Source organism: Triturus cristatus, chromosome 4_1 (assembly GCF_964204655.1).
Source record: "Triturus cristatus chromosome 4_1, aTriCri1.1, whole genome shotgun sequence".
Lineage (NCBI taxonomy): Eukaryota > Metazoa > Chordata > Amphibia > Caudata > Salamandridae > Triturus > Triturus cristatus.
The window spans coordinates 1127584989-1127601371 of NC_140585.1; the positions used below are offsets into that span (position 1 = coordinate 1127584989).

At 42.1% G+C, this 16383-nt stretch overlaps 1 protein-coding gene across 3 annotated transcripts in view; it reads left to right on the plus strand.

Annotated features, from left to right (window-relative positions):
• The first annotated feature begins 15403 nt into the window (after nucleotides 1-15403).
• PTPRZ1 (protein tyrosine phosphatase receptor type Z1) overlaps nucleotides 15404-16383 on the plus strand; it is a 550052-nt gene continuing 549072 nt past the window's right edge. For 2 of the 3 annotated variants that reach the window (XM_085654180.1, XM_085654181.1), the window contains exon 1: nucleotides 15404-15618. In XM_085654180.1, coding sequence (XP_085510306.1) covers nucleotides 15561-15618 — 58 coding nt within the window. In that variant the 5' untranslated portion in view covers nucleotides 15404-15560. The remainder of the gene's footprint in view (nucleotides 15619-16383) is intronic. The other variant, XM_085654182.1, reaches the window with a different exon arrangement.

Consider the following 16383-nt stretch of genomic DNA (forward strand, 5'->3'; position numbering starts at 1 on the left):
GTTTCTCTTCTCGTTTAATTTGGACTTTGCCTTAATCTTGTGTTATTATATATCCCCGCTGCCAGTTCTACGGTTTGCTGTGTTAGTTTAGTCTCACCCAGTATTTAAATGGGCCGGTACTCACCGGCCACTTAGGCCATTTTCACCACCTCAACCCTGCCCTTCATGGACTCAATGTGCCAGCAGGCGGGCTGGCCGGGTGGGGTGGATTTTACAGTCAGACCCCAGTGGGAGGCCAAGGGGTGAAAATGGCGCTTTTTACTGGGTTCCTCCTTGGCCAGTCAGGCCCTCGCCAATGTCCCAAACACTAACAGGAGGACCCAGCATCGACACCTGACAGGGGGTGGTGAGGACAAGGAGAGCTTCCATTTGGGTAGGAACGATGCAGAGGCCCTCTTGCCCTTATGGCATGCCTCCAATAGGCCGCCACAGCTGAATATTACTGATAGACGGCAAACATGCTGCCAAAAAAAACGACTCACAGTTGGCACTCGGGCTCCAGTCTAGTGCCCAACTCATCAATCTGATTCTGAGTACCGGTACTCTCCTTGATAGTGGAGAAGTGCCGGTACTCGGCTTGGTAAAAGTAAGAAGTGCCGGTACTCAGTACCGGTAAGTACCGGCCCATTTAAAGCACTGGCCATGTCTGAACTGGGGTGGTGGAGTGAGCTAAAGAATGATGATGGATTAACCCCAGATCAGTTGACTGGGGGTGAGTGTATGATTTGCTCAAGCGCTCTGTCCATCATCCCCTTTGGTAGTGCCCCTCAGGGTGGCAAAACTGGCAAATTAATGCTCCCCAAAGGGGAGCCACGCTTGCCCAAGGGGCCACTCCCCACTACATTTATTCTATTGGCCCAGTGGGCTGATTTTATTTTAAAACATTTAAATCTACACCCCCCAGCGGCCAGACAAAGCCAAAATGTATGCCCCCAAAAGGGGAGTGACCCTTGCCCAAGGGGCCACTCCCCACTACATTTATTCAATTGGCCCAGTGGGCCGATTTCATTAAAAAAAATTTAAACCTGCCCCCCTAAGCCAAAATGTATGCCCCCAAAAGAGGAGCGACCCTTGCCTAAGGGGCCGCTCCCCCAAACAAAACATACCTACATAGGCTTTCTTAAATGGCTCCCAAAGGGGAGTGACCCTTGCCCAAGGGGCCACTCCCCACTACATTTATTCCATTGGCCCAGTGGGCCGATTTTATTTTTAAAAAATTAAATCTGCCCCCCCAGGGGGCAGACAAAGCCAAAATGTATGTCCCCAAAAGGGGAGTAACCCTTGCCCAAGGGGCCACTCCCCACTACTTTTATTCCATTGGCCCAGTGGGCCGATTTTATTTTTTTAAAAATTAAATCTACACCCCCCCAGGGGCCAGACAAAGCCAAAATGTATGCCCCCAAAAGGGGAGTGACCCTTGCCCAAGGGGCCACTCCCCACTACATTTATTAACTGGCCCAGTGTGCCGATTACTTTAAAAAAAAAAAAAATCTGCCCCCCCCCCAGGGGGCAGACAAAGCCAAAATGTTTCCCCCAAAAAGGGGAGCGACCCTTGCCTAAGGGGCCGCTCCCCCAAACAAACGTAGGCTTTTGAAAATGACCCCCAAAGGGGAGTGACCATTGCCCAAGGGGCCACTCCCCAGTACATTTATTCATTTGGCCCAGTGGGCCGTTTAAAAAAACAAACAAAGACAAAGCTAAAAATGAGGCCCCCAAAGGGGGAGCGACCCCTGCCTAAGGGGCCGCTCCCCCCAAACAACAAACATTTACAAACAAAAAAAAATCCCTGGGTCTAGTGGGCATTCCTGCTGCACGATCGCACAATCGCACGATCGTGCAGTAGGAATGCACAAATGAGGCATCAAGGGAAAGGAAAACCCTTTCCTTTCCCCCGATGCCTCTTTCGTTTAAATCCCCACCCCTCCCCAGCCCCAAAACTTACCTATTTGTTATCCGATGCGCTGGAAGCAAATGGCTTCCTGCGCGTCGGAGAACAAAGGGAAACCTACAAAGTCGTCAGCGCGGCTCGTGCGCTGACATCATTGATGACGCGGAGGGGGGGGCGGGGGAGGCAGGGGAAGGTTTTCCCCTGCCTTCCCCGGTAAAAACACCCGCATTGACTGCCCAAGGGGGGAGCGCCAGCGCTTCCCCCGTGGGTGGGTGTCATTACGAGCTGGACTCGTCATGAGCACACGACGACTGTGTGCCATGACGAGTCCAGCTCGTCATGAGCATGCAAGGGGTTAACACAGTCTTCAGGAACTGATAATTCTCATAAAATACTGAAGAATATTATTAGCATTTATCACAATTAACATTAAAATATGACGTGAAAACTTCTCACATTATTAATTTGTGACCATTCTAAAAAACACAATACAATGCAAAATTGAAGGAAACTCGGGGAAAATTGATTCCCCACAGCTTGCCATACTGAATAAATAACAGTATCATTCCAAAGCCCAAAGACAACACACACACACATATATATATGTATGTATATATATATATATATATATATATATAGTACTTGGAGGTGCTTTGATGGGCAGTTCCGAGCTCATTGCTAGAGGCCGCCCTGAAGGGTCGGGGGCTCCGGAATCGGAAAAATGTTGTTTGGATATTTACTGAGGAGCATGACCCACTCGCGCACTCAGCCTACGAAGGAAATCACTGTGTCACTGTGAAAAAATGAGTGCGCGCTGGAAGGGATTCAAGATGGATTATTTCCCTCTATGATCGTGCTGGTGAATGAGGTATGTTTCGAAGCCATCTACAGAATGACAGCACTATGCGCGAAATACTCACCTGACTGTTTGCTTTTAATAACTTTTCACATTCAACAGTGTCATTGCCAAATAAGAATATCAAATGATGGCGAAATATATGAGGTCTTCCAGATTTCGTACTCGAATGACATTGCAATGCACTGTGGGACTTGTATTTTTGCACTCTCAGTCACGTGATCAAGCACTAATAAAGCACGCACCTGCGAGTAATTTGTTTGACTTCCACCTGTGACCAAGGCCACTGAGGCCGAAACGTTAGGAAAGGGAAGCATTCTAAGCTGCTGGATTTCGAAATAAAGCCACATTTCCAGTATTGGGCCTCTTTTGTTAAAAAGTACTTGGAGGTGCTTTGATGGGCAGTTCCGAGCTCATTGCTAGAGGCCGCCCTGAAGGGTTGGGGGCTCCGGAATCGGAAAAATGTTGTTTGGATATATACATACATATACATATATATATATTATCTACTGGCGGTCGCCAGTATATAATTATAGTTAGGACCGAGTTCCCATAGGAAATCTGAAAATTCTATTTTGAATAACTTTGGCGCCGGTTGACGAATCCTCGCGAAAATTTTCAAAACTAATGGGGCGCTCCGCTCAGCTCCTACCCTGAAAGTCTCGGGGTGATTCGTCAAGCGGGGGCTGAGAAAAAAGGGGGGTCCCAAAACGCATTTTCCCCATGCATTTTCCCATAGGACCTTTAGTCGAAGGTACAGCCCGAACGGCTGAACAGAATTACTTGAAATTTGGCAAAGAGGTAGTCCTCAGGTCAGGGATGTGCCTTTTGCATATATGGTGTCAATCTGTTCAGTAGTTTCTGAGAAAATTGCAGTTAAAAGTACATATATATCTATAGGCGCGCACCGTGCGGTACGGGAGCGTAATTCTGATTGGTGGTTAGATGTCAGTCAACATTCGAATCAGTCGAAATCAGGAAGTGTCGGACGTCATTTTGTGTGTGGCAGTGAAAAACAAAGGTGGAGAACGTGAAAAGGGGGCAGGGTAGAGAGTTCCTGACCCCCTAGTCTTTGTCAGGGGGTCCCTGAAGGACCCCGAAGGGTAAAAAAAACATTTTATTTTTTTTTCAAAAAATCGCAGGGTGCACGCACGGTGCGCGCACGGTCCGCGCACGGTGAGAAACCCTTAAAAAAAAAATACATTTTAAACGAGCCATTCCATATTACAGGGTAAAGTCAATCTATAACTATATACATAGGTAGTTTATTGTAAAATAAATATATAAAAAATATAATAATACATACATAAATTAGCATTTAAAAAACCTTACAAATTCACTAAAAAAACCATAGGTTTCACACACGTTATAGTTAGAAATTAGCATTTAAAAAACCTTGCAAATTCACTTAAAAAACCATAGGTTTCACACATGTTATAGTTAGGAATTAGCATTTTAAAAACCTTGCAAATTCACTGAAAAAACCATAGGTTTCAAACATGTTATAGTTAGCTGGACATTTCACTCGTAAAAAACCATTGAAATTCCCCCGTTATAGTTAGTTCAGCTAAATATAACTCGCGCGACCGCAATCCACTGCTGATGATGTCACATATTACATCACTGTATTCACTAAGATAATGTTAATAAGTCAGTTATACAATTAATTTTACAAAAAAAACCATCCATTTAGACACTTATTTATAAGCCTGGGCAAAGCACTACACTATGCTCGCGTAGTTTGCGAAGTTTGCGCTACTTCGCACTACGCGAATTGCACGTAGCACAGTGAAACACGCGTAGCGTAGTGTTGCGTTGTGCAGCGGTCATTTTTTGCTTGCTCGCGGTCCTCAATGTCAAGTTGGCGACTGCGAGCAAACAAAATGACATCCCGGCGAGACTTTTTCCTCGTTCGTGATCAGCAACATCAAGTTGGCGATCGCGAGCGTGGAAAATAAACCTCTAGGCGAGATTCTCAATGCGAGGAGGTCAGGTTTCTCATTGCGAGTGGTCGCGTATGCTCGCGACCGCTCGCGATGAGAAACTACCAGTCTGCGTTGAGAAAGCTGCCGCTCGAGTAAAAATCTACTCGAGCAGCAGAAAACTACAGCTCGCACTGTGCAAGATGCCATTTTCAATGATTGCACAGTGCCGGTTGCTTGTCCGCACTGTGCAATCATTGAAAACGACATCTTGCACAGTGCGAACAGGGTACTACGCAGTTCACGAAGTGCTACGCGTAGCTCGCATAGTGCGAAGTGCACTTTGCGTAGCTTCGCGTAGTGCTACTTCACGAACTACGCCCAGGGTTACTTATTTACCCAATTATTCTTCCATTAACCTTTAGATATACATCTATAAAAAATATTATTTTTCAGAAAGACACATATTCACTGGATGATGTCACCAGTGATGTCATCAGTGATGTCATTTGAGATGTCATCAGTGATGTCATGAGTGATGTCACTGAACATGTCATGAGTGATGTAATATGCGACGTCATCAGCAGTGGATTGCGGTCGCGCGAGTTATATTTAGCTGAACTAACTATAACGGGGGAATTTCAATGGTTTTTTACGAGTGAAATGTCCAGCTAACTATAACATGTGTGAAACCTATGGTTTTTTCAGTGAATATATATATATATATATATATATATATATATATGTATATATATATATATATATATATATATATACATATATATACAAATAATAAAAAATATACAAATAATAATTTTAGATATAATTAAATAATATTAGAGAAATTTGGAGTCTGGGAGTAATAGATATACTATTCTCACTCCAATGTATGCAACAGTAAGGAAAGCGTAGGCTTTCAGAGGCGTTAAATTTACTATTCTCACTCCAAACTGGTCAAAAGTAAAGTATTGGACTAAGGACGGGTAAAATGTACTATTTCTCCTCCAGTCTGTGCAACAGTCGGGTAAGCATTGAACTTTGGCGGGGTTAAATTTACTATCCCCACTCCAGTCTTTGCAATAGTAGGGAAAGTGTTGGACCTTGAAGGGGTAAGATTTACTATTCCTTCTCCAGTCTGTGCAACAGTAGGGAGAGCATTGGCATTGGAGGGATAACATTTATTATTCCAACTCCAGTCTGTGCAACAGTAGGGAAAGCATTGTACATTCAGAGGGGTAAGATTTACTGTTCCCACTCCAGTGTGAGCACTAGTAGGGAAAGCATTGGACTTCGGAGGTGTAAGATTTACTGTTCCCACTCCACTCTGTGCAACAATAGGGAAACAACTTTACATCAAACACACTACATATTTGAACCCTATCCATTTAAAACAAATATATATATTTTTTAAATGAACACTATTAATTAACCATTAAAAAAATATATATATTATCTACTGGCGGTCGCCAGTAGATAGTTATAGTTAGGACCGTGTTTCCAAAGGAAATCTCAAAATTCTATTTTGAATAACTTTGGCGCCGGTTGACGAATCCTCGCGAAATTTTCAAAACTAATGGGGCGCTCCGCTCAGCTCCTACCCTGAAAGTCTCGTGGGGATTCGTCAAGCAGGGGCCGAGAAAAAAGGGGGGTCCCAAAACGCGTTTTCCCCATGCATTGTTCCATAGGACCTTTAGTCGCAGCTACAGCCCGAATGGCTGAACAGAATTACTTGAAATTTGGCAGAGAGGTAGCCATAAGGTCAAGGAAGTGCCTTTCGCAGGTCTGGTGTAAATCTGTTCAGTATTTCTGGAGAAAATAGCATTTAAAAGCATATCAATATCTATACGCGCGCAGCGTGCGCGCACTGTGCGCGCACCCTGCCGTGCGCGAGCGCAATTCTGATTGGTTGTTAGATGTCGGTAAACATTCGAATCGGTCGAAACCAGGAAGTGTCGGCCGCCATTTTGTCTCTCGCAGTCTGAGGGGGTGAAAAACAAAGGTGGAGAACGTGAAATGTTCTCCACCTTTGCGCGCACGGTACAAACGGAAAAAATTCCGCGAGGTTCACGAAACGTGCGCGCACGGTGCGCGCTAGCTAAAAATTCCATTAAAAAAAATACATACATAACTTAGCATTTAAAAAAACGTACAAATTCACTTAAAAAACCATAGGTTTCACACACGTTATAGTTAGGAATTAGCATTTAAAAAACCTTGCAAATTCACTTAAAAAACCATAGGTTTCACACAGGTTATAGTTAGGTGGACATTTCACTCGTAAAAAACCAATGAAATTCCCCCGTTATAGTTAGTTCAGATAACTATAACTCGAGCGACCGCCACTCTATCACAAGGATGATGTCATCAGTGATGTCATGAGTGATGCCACTGACCATGTCATGAGTGATGTAATATGTGACGTCATGAGCAGTGGATTGCGGGCGCGCGAGTTATAGTTATCTGAACTAACTATAACGGGAGAATTTCATTGGTTTTTTACGAGTGAAATGTCCACCTAACTATAACCTGTGTGAAACCTATGGTTTTTTAAGTGAATTTGCAAGGTTTTTTAAATGCTAATTCCTAACTATAACGTGTGTGAAACGTATGGTTTTTTAAGTGAATATATATATATGTATGATTCCTCCAGGCTTAGGTAACTGCCACCGCACTCCTGAACAGAGGGTGCGTCGTCGAGGCGGACCACCCAGGCTCGGTCCGTAATAAATTTCGACAGTTCCTCGTACCACAAGGATGACGACGCCGTGTTCTGGTCAAAAAACTTTATTGCAATCGGCTGGTAGGACGCGTTTCGCCTGGCTAGCAGGCTTGTTCACCAACGACTTGCCCGTTTCTTTAGCCATTTTAAATAAAGTGTTCACAAACGTGTCACATGACTAACACTACTAACAGAGTGTATTGGAAGAAAGACTCGTAGTTTTTCATCATGGCATACATGCACTCAATATTACGATCGTCACATGCAATTGGATATCAGTTTAGGTAAACAAATAAATGCTTGCTCCTTAATACATTTCAATACATAATTAGGAAAGCATAATATCATTATTTATAAAAAAGTAATATATCTTCTAAAACTCATTAGAATAGAAGAAGTCCTTTTGGCATTAAGCCCCAGTGGGCCGTTAATTCAGTGCATATCTTCAGAATAAGTTGCAGGTGAATTTCATCCTCTTTTTATACCCCCAGTGGGGCTAATACTACAATGTAGTCCCAAGTACATTCATGATTCATCTTAAAAATTGTGATTATGTATCTAATGTGTAACAAATATATAAACAAAAAATAAAAAATCCCTTTCTTTAGAAAAGATACAGTTAAAAAACGGGGCAGAGAGATTGCCTATTAAATGTTTGTTTCTCATCTCCAGCGCTGACACAAAATTTAATCATAAGTGTGTCACTAAATCTTCCTCAATATTCAGTCCTCCAGGGGACCGTGTATTGAGCTCTAAAATGTAGCAAGACTCAAGTTTACGCAACTTTTTTTCTCTATTACCTCCTCGTTGGTTTGGAGGAATATAGTCTACCACAAAATAAAATAAACCTTGAGTACTCTTGTTGTGATATGCTGCAAAATGTCGCACAACAGGGTAGGAATTGTCCCCATTCCGAATAGCTCTGAGATGTTGTAGCACTCTTTTGTGGACTGGATGGATCGTGCTGCCAACGTACCTCAAGCCGCAAGGGCATTGGAGGACGTAGACAGCAAAATCTGTCTTACACGTGAGATGTCCTTTGATTTTTTTCATCCGTTTTGATAGTCCTAATGTGTAAACCTGTGTATTCTTCCCAAAACTACAAGCTTTACATTTTGTGCATTTGGTAAACCCATCTCTGGGTTTGAGCCAATTCGTGGACTGTTTTTTGGGACGCTTCATAACATTGCTCACCAGCATTTGTCTGAAGGACCGAGCCCTTCTAAATGTTATTGCTGGTCTCCTCTGAGTTAGTTTACTGAGGATCGGATTGTTTCTAATCAAATGCCAATGTTTGGTGAGAATGCTTCTGATTTGGCCATGCTTGCGATTGTAAGTTGTGATCATTCTTGGTTGATTCTTTTCTGAATTAGATGTTTTACTTTTACTGGGTCTAAAAAGGATATCTTCCCTCGAAGATTCCCTTGCCTTTTTAGTTGCTGTTTGGAGATTAACTTTAGTATATCCTCTGGCTCGAAATCTCGAGCTGAGTTTGGTTAGCTCTTTCTCCAATACTGCTTCTTCACTACAGTTCCGCATCGTTCTTAGGCATTCTCCGTATGGGATGCTTTTAATCAGATTCTGAGGCTGGAAACTTTCTGCATGCAGGAGGGTGTTCCCTGCAGTGGGCTTCCTGTATAGTTTTGTCTGGAGTTTGGAATTGTTAACATAGATGGAGAGGTCTAGAAAATCTACTGATGAATTGCTGATGGTGCTGGTGAACTTAAGATTTAAATTGTTCACCTGCAGTTTTTTAATAAAGTTTATTGCTGACTCCTCCGTTCCTTTCCAAAGTACAAACAGGTCGTCGATGAATCGACTCCAGTGTAGTACATTTTCCTCCCATTCAGTGTGGTGTGCGACCTGGACCACCTGCTCCTCCCACCAGCCCATATGCAAATTGGCATAGCTGGGGGCGAAGCAGGTGCCCATCGCTGTCCCGCAGATTTGATGGAAAAGCTCATCATTAAAAAGAAAATAATTGCTTTTCAAGCAGGTAGACACCATGCTCAATAGCATCTGGGTGTGGGCCCAAAGTTTGATCGGACGGTTACTCAAGAAATGTTTTATGGCGTTCAGACCATCTCCTGTGTCCTGAATATAGGATGGTAAAGTTTTTACTATAGGGCATAAGAATGAATCTACAAATTTTGATGTGTTCTCGAAAGCTCCTCCTATTGCGGAAATAATGGGGCGCCCTGGGGGATTATCTAAGCTTTTGTGCACCTTAGGAATCAGATAAAAGACGGGGATAACCGGTTTGTCTATTTTCAGAAACATCCGTTCCTCTGAGGTTAATAAACCTTGGTTATGCCAGTCTTGAAGTTGTTCATTGAACTTAGAGAAACTCAAAAATGTCAATAGAGTCCTTGGCAGTCATGGGTATAAATTTGGATGGTGGTCTAAAGCTGGTAGGTTCATTTGCAGTGATTTCAACCTCTTGTTCTCTGGCAGTTACTAGTGCTTGACTCATAGAGAACCCAGAGGTATCTTCTTGATCATGATCAAATTTATACCCATGACTGCCAAGGACTCTATTGACATTTTCAATGAACTAGTGATTAACGATCTTAAGAATTTGGAGAAATGTACAAGTGTGAAACATAAAGTCTATTCACAGCATGAAAAAGAGTACTCGGCGTTAGTTACTAAATTGACATCAGATGGTAACTGTATTGTGAGAAATGCTGATAAAGGAGGGAATGTGGTCCTATGGGATAGAACTAGATATCTGAATGAGGCATACAAACAACTTAATAATTGCAGCAACTATGTAAGAGTTGCTGATTCTTTGATGCAATTGAGTTTCTCTAAGTTCAATGAACAACTTCAAGACTGGCATAACCAAGGTTTATTAACCTCAGAGGAACGGATGTTTCTGAAAATAGACAAACCGGTTATGCCCGTCTTTTATCTGATTCCTAAGGTGCACAAAAGCTTAGATAATCCCCCAGGGCGCCCCATTATTTCCGCAATAGGAGGAGCTTTCGAGAACACATCAAAATTTGTAGATTCATTCTTATGCCCTATAGTAAAAACTTTACCATCCTATATTCAGGACACAGGAGATTTTCTGAAAAAAATGTATGATCTGCCTTGGGAAGATGACTATCTGTTGTTGACGATTGACGTAACTACACTATACACCAGCATTAAACATGAGGATGGTCTGAACACCATAAAACATTTCTTGAGTAACCGTCCGATCAAACTTTGGGCCCACACCCAGATGCTATTGAGCATGGTGTCTACCTGCTTGAAAAGCAATTATTTTCTTTTTAATGATGAGCTTTTCCATCAAATCTGCGGGACAGCGATGGGCACCTGCTTCGCCCCCAGCTATGCCAATTTGCATATGGGCTGGTGGGAGGAGCAGGTGGTCCAGGTCGCACACCACACTGAATGGGAGGAAAATGTACTACACTGGAGTCGATTCATCGACGACCTGTTTGTAGTTTGGAAAGGAACGGAGGAGTCAGCAATAAACTTTATTAAAAAACTGCAGGTGAACAATTTAAATCTTAAGTTCACCAGTGCCATCAGCAATTCATCAGTAGATTTTCTAGACCTCTCCATCTATGTTAACAATTCCAAACTCCAGACAAAACTATACAGGAAGCCCACTGCAGGGAACACCCTCCTGCATGCAGAAAGTTTCCATCCTCAGAATCTGATTAAAAGCATCCCATACGGAGAATGCCTAAGAACGATGCGGAACTGTAGTGAAGAAGCAGTATTGGAGAAAGAGCTAACCAAACTCAGCTCGAGATTTCGAGCCAGAGGATATACTAAAGTTAATCTCCAAACAGCAACTAAAAAGGCAAGGGAATCTTCGAGGGAAGATATCCTTTTTAGACCCAGTAAAAGTAAAACATCTAATTCAGAAAAGAATCAACCAAGAATGATCACAACTTATAATCGCAAGCATGGCCAAATCAGAAGCATTCTCACCAAACATTGGCATTTGATTAGAAACGATCCGATCCTCAGTAAACTAACTCAGAGGAGACCAGCAATAACATTTAGAAGGGCTCGGTCCTTCAGACAAATGCTGGTGAGCAATGTTATGAAGCGTCCCAAAAAACAGTCCACGAATTGGCTCAAACCCAGAGATGGGTTTACCAAATGCACCAAATGTAAAGCTTGTAGTTTTGGGAAGAATACACAGGTTTACACATTAGGACTATCAAAACGGATGAAAAAAATCAAAGGACATCTCACGTGTAAGACAGATTTTGCTGTCTACGTCCTCCAATGCCCTTGCGGCTTGAGGTACGTTGGCAGCACGATCCATCCAGTCCACAAAAGAGTGCTACAACATCTCAGAGCTATTCGGAATGGGGACAATTCCTACCCTGTTGCGCGACATTTTGCAGCATATCACAACAAGAGTACTCAAGGTTTATTTTATTTTGTGGTAGACTGTATTCCTTCAAACCAACGAGGAGGTAATAGAGAAAAAAAGTTGCGTAAACTTGAGTCTTGCTACATTTTAGAGCTCAATACACGGTCCCCTGGAGGACTGAATATTGAGGAAGATTTAGTGACACACTTATGATTAAATTTTGTGTCAGCGCTGGAGACGAGAAACAAACATTTAATAGGCAATCTCTCTGCCCCGTTTTTTAACTGTATCTTTTCTAAAGAAAGGGATTTTTTATTTTTTGTTTATATATTTGTTACACATTAGATACATAATCACAATTTTTAAGATGAATCATGAATGTACTTGGGACTACATTGTAGTATTAGCCCCACTGGGGGTATAAAAAGAGGATGAAATTCACCTGCAACTTATTCTGAAGATATGCACTGAATTAACGGCCCACTGGGGCTTAATGCCAAAAGGACTTCTTCTATTCTAATGAGTTTTAGAAGATATATTACTTTTTTATAAATAATGATATTATGCTTTCCTAATTATGTATTGAAATGTATTAAGGAGCAAGCATTTATTTGTTTACCTAAACTGATATCCAATTGCATGTGACGATCGTAATATTGAGTGCATGTATGCCATGATGAAAAACTACGAGTCTTTCTTCCAATACACTCTGTTAGTAGTCTTAGTCATGTGACACGTTTGTGAACACTTTATTTAAAATGGCTAAAGAAACGGGCAAGTCGTTGGTGAACAAGCCTGCTAGCCAGGCGAAACGCGTCCTACCAGCCGATTGCAATAAAGTTTTTTGACCAGAACACGGCGTCGTCATCCTTGTGGTACGAGGAACTTTCGAAATATATATATGTATGTATATATATATATAATATATATATATCAATTAAACAATTGACATGATTATTAAACAATTTAATATTTAATTATCAATTAAAATTAATTGTTATTTATGTATAAATTAATTAACTTCCCAAACTCCACCCCTACAAACCTGGCAGCCCATACTTACAATATAACTAAAATAAATAGATATAACACAATTTACATAATTGATCATCAATTAATTAATTAATTAACAATGAATAAGTATTTGTTAGTTAATTATTACTTAACTAACATCCCATCTTAAACCCCCTATAAGCCTAGTAACCCGCAACTAAAATATAACTAAAATAAATCAGTATCACATAATGTATATAATTAATTATCAATTAAATAATTATTAATAAATAAATAATTGTTACTCAATTATTACTTAACTTCCCACCCTATATCCCTACAAGCCCTACATCCCACACCTAAAATATAATTAAAATATAAAGTTATTACACAATTTACATAATTAATAATCAATGTAATCATTAATAATAAATTAATTGTTAATTAATTTGAACTTAGTTAGCTTCCCACCCTTTACCCCTGCAAACCTTGCAGGCAGCACCTAAAATATATCTAAAAAATGTAATTAGCACGGAATTTACATAATTAATAAATAAATAAATAATTACTAAATTAATAATTCATTGTTAATTTTTACTTAATTAACTTCCCACCCTAAACTTCTACAAATACAGCAGCCTGCACCTAAAATAAAACATTTTTTAATTATTACACAACTTACATAATTAATAATCAAGTCAATTACTAATAATTAAGTATTACTTAATTAGCTTCCCACCCTATCCCCCTCAAACCTAGCAACCCGCTATGATACTATATAATACTATTAGCAATTAAACAAAAAAATCTAAATCACTTAAAATTACAAACTATATTTTAAAATATTATGAACAATTATACAAACTATAATCACACATAAAATTAATATATGACCTAAAAGACGTTATATTTAAAAACTATTATCTTTACATTTATATTATTGGAACGATATTAACAACAATATTTTTAACACCGATACTACTTACCTGAAAAAACAGATATTTTTGACAATGACATTTCTGCATCATGATATTTTTTTGGCCTGATATTTCTGTCTCCCGATATTTATAACTTGATATTTTGTCCAAATACCACGGAAAGCACAAGACTGTTGCGGAGGGTTGGGGGTGTGGCCTGGCCACAGACCCTTAAAGCCGTCAACAACTGCGGGGATAAGCTGGCAGGAGGGAGTTGGGCATAGGGTGAATGCCTTGTGCAATGGGTGTTGCATGCTGGCAGGGGTTGAGGTGCACGGTTTGGCTGCAGGCCAGGCCCTATGATGAACACTTCACAGTGCAAAACCAAAGGATTGGTTACCCATATCGAATTAGTCCCTGCGGCCTACATCTGGTGCTCATAACCACAGGTCATGTGCAGTGGGGGTTTGAAAAGTATATCATTAAATAAAAAACTGTGAAATTTACTGAAAAAAACACAGTTCTGAGTTATGGTTCTGACTCAAACGAGAAAAACCACTGAAATTCCCCAGTTATGGTTACCAATGCACACTACACATGCCATAGGTTGCACCTCCCCATCATGCAGTAATGCAGCCATTTATGCTCATCACTAGGGGTCCAATATGTTTTGCATTCACTAGGACTGTTAATACCAGCAGAGCAGTGTGTGGTACTAGCAAAAAGGTGCTACTCATTGAGACAGCAAAACACACAAGATGATGGATGGAATGTTGCACATTGGCAAAACATTCACCCCCAGTCACCGATCTGGGTTTAATCCATCGTTATTTTGCTCACCGCGCCACCCCAGTTCAGACATGGCCATATGCAAATCAGTCTTGACCCTGTGCCTCATGGGAACATTGAGACAGGCAGATTTATTTTAGATGGGGGTTTTTGGCTACATATTGCTATATTTTATCTTGCAATCTTCAGGCCGCTTGTAAGTATCTCTGCTGTGTCCAGGCCAGCCAACGAAGCTTTAGGTGTTTGAATTAATATATATGGATCAAAACTGAAAATAGCACATTCAAGATGAAAATGTGTGTACTTTCAGAACTCATAAGATATTTTTGGGAGAAATGTGGTTGAATTCTAAAAACATATTTAGAGTTTACTAATAACATACTTTGCTATTATGTATTACCTATGTATAGGCATTCCAAACAGACAAAAGCATTTTCAATGTTACTGCTGGCTACCCTACCTGATGCACTGAGGTTATTATGGCTAGTATGTTTTTTGAATGCTTTGGCTACTAATGTATTCGTTTTGATGTCACTATTACAACACTAATACTGTCAGTATCTCAGGATGACTTTCCTTTTGATCATAGGTAGCTCGTATTACAGAAAAGGTTGAAGTCTCTGGTTCTAGACGCCACAGGTGTCTGCGTGCTTGACAAGGATTGTCTATGCAGGGGTGCCTCAGGTGAGGGGCGTGGCTAGGCACGCGAAGAAGCGGGTGCATCGACCTTTAGCTGCATCCTAGGGAGCGTAACTGTGCAGGACATGCTGGGCGACATCGGTGCTTCGTGTGCATGAAGGAATGTCTTTGCCGAGAGCCCCAGTGGTAGGGTAAGGGGGCGTGGCAGGCTGTACAGGACAGGTTGGGAAGGGGTGGGTGTGCGTGAAGGGGGCGTGGTCAGCGGGCATGCCAAAAAGGCTTGAAGTGAATGGGGCTGAGCTATGGAGGCAGCGGGTGTGGCTTAAGAGGTACGGGGCCAGCCTGCTTTCAAGCTGCGCTGCCGAAAACGCGCCTTTCGTCGCCCGGTGCAGCGTCTGGCGCAGGACGAGCCGCGGTCGGAGGAAGGGGTACGGGCTGCAATTTGGGGAGCACAGCTGTTGACAGAGGCGAGACACCGAGGACGAGCTGAACATGCTAATCCGGCGCTGCCTCCTCGGCGGCTTGCAGCTCTTCCTCCTCTGTCAGATGGGTGAGTGGTTTTCAGATGAATGAGTCCTGTATTGTAACAAAGAACCCCCTGCTGAGGCCGGTACCTCAAATCAGCGGTGTCCACTCCTGTTTTACATATATGACCAGCGAGCGAGGGGTGTATGGCTGTGGCATGTGCATGCGTGTGTAATACAATGAGCCTGTACAGCCGTGTAATATGTATTGTATTGTATTACCTTTTAATGTTACTTATATAGCGCTTATTACTACTACCGACGAGGTGTTGAAGCGCTTTACGCGGGGCAGTATGCTGCTCCAGGCCCCAATTAATTATGTGTATGTTCAGCGAGCCTGGCATGCACATATATGTTTGTAAATGTATGCGTAGCGTGGGACATGTGTAGTATATAGAGTCCGCTGTGCATAGCCGTGCGTATGTGTCCATGCGCTGTTAGCTCGCGGTGCGCCGCTGTGGGATGTGGGCATCGAATTTGCGGTGCACACATGTGGGATGTGTAGTACAGTGAGTCCGCTGTGCTGCACAGCCGTTGCGCATGTGTGCATGCACTGTTAGATTACGGTGCACCAGTGTGTGGTTGTGTATATATGGGCATCGAGCCTGCGGTGCACTGTTGTTCACACGTGGGCATGTGCAGTAAGCGTGCGATGCACAGCTCTTATCAGGTCATATCCAGTAAGCAAGCCAGTGGTGTACGGCGGAACATATGTGTGCATGTGCACTGCGCCCCTTCTCACGGGTTTCCCCATCCCTCTCTGATCAGCTCGCCTACTCGTCTCATCTACC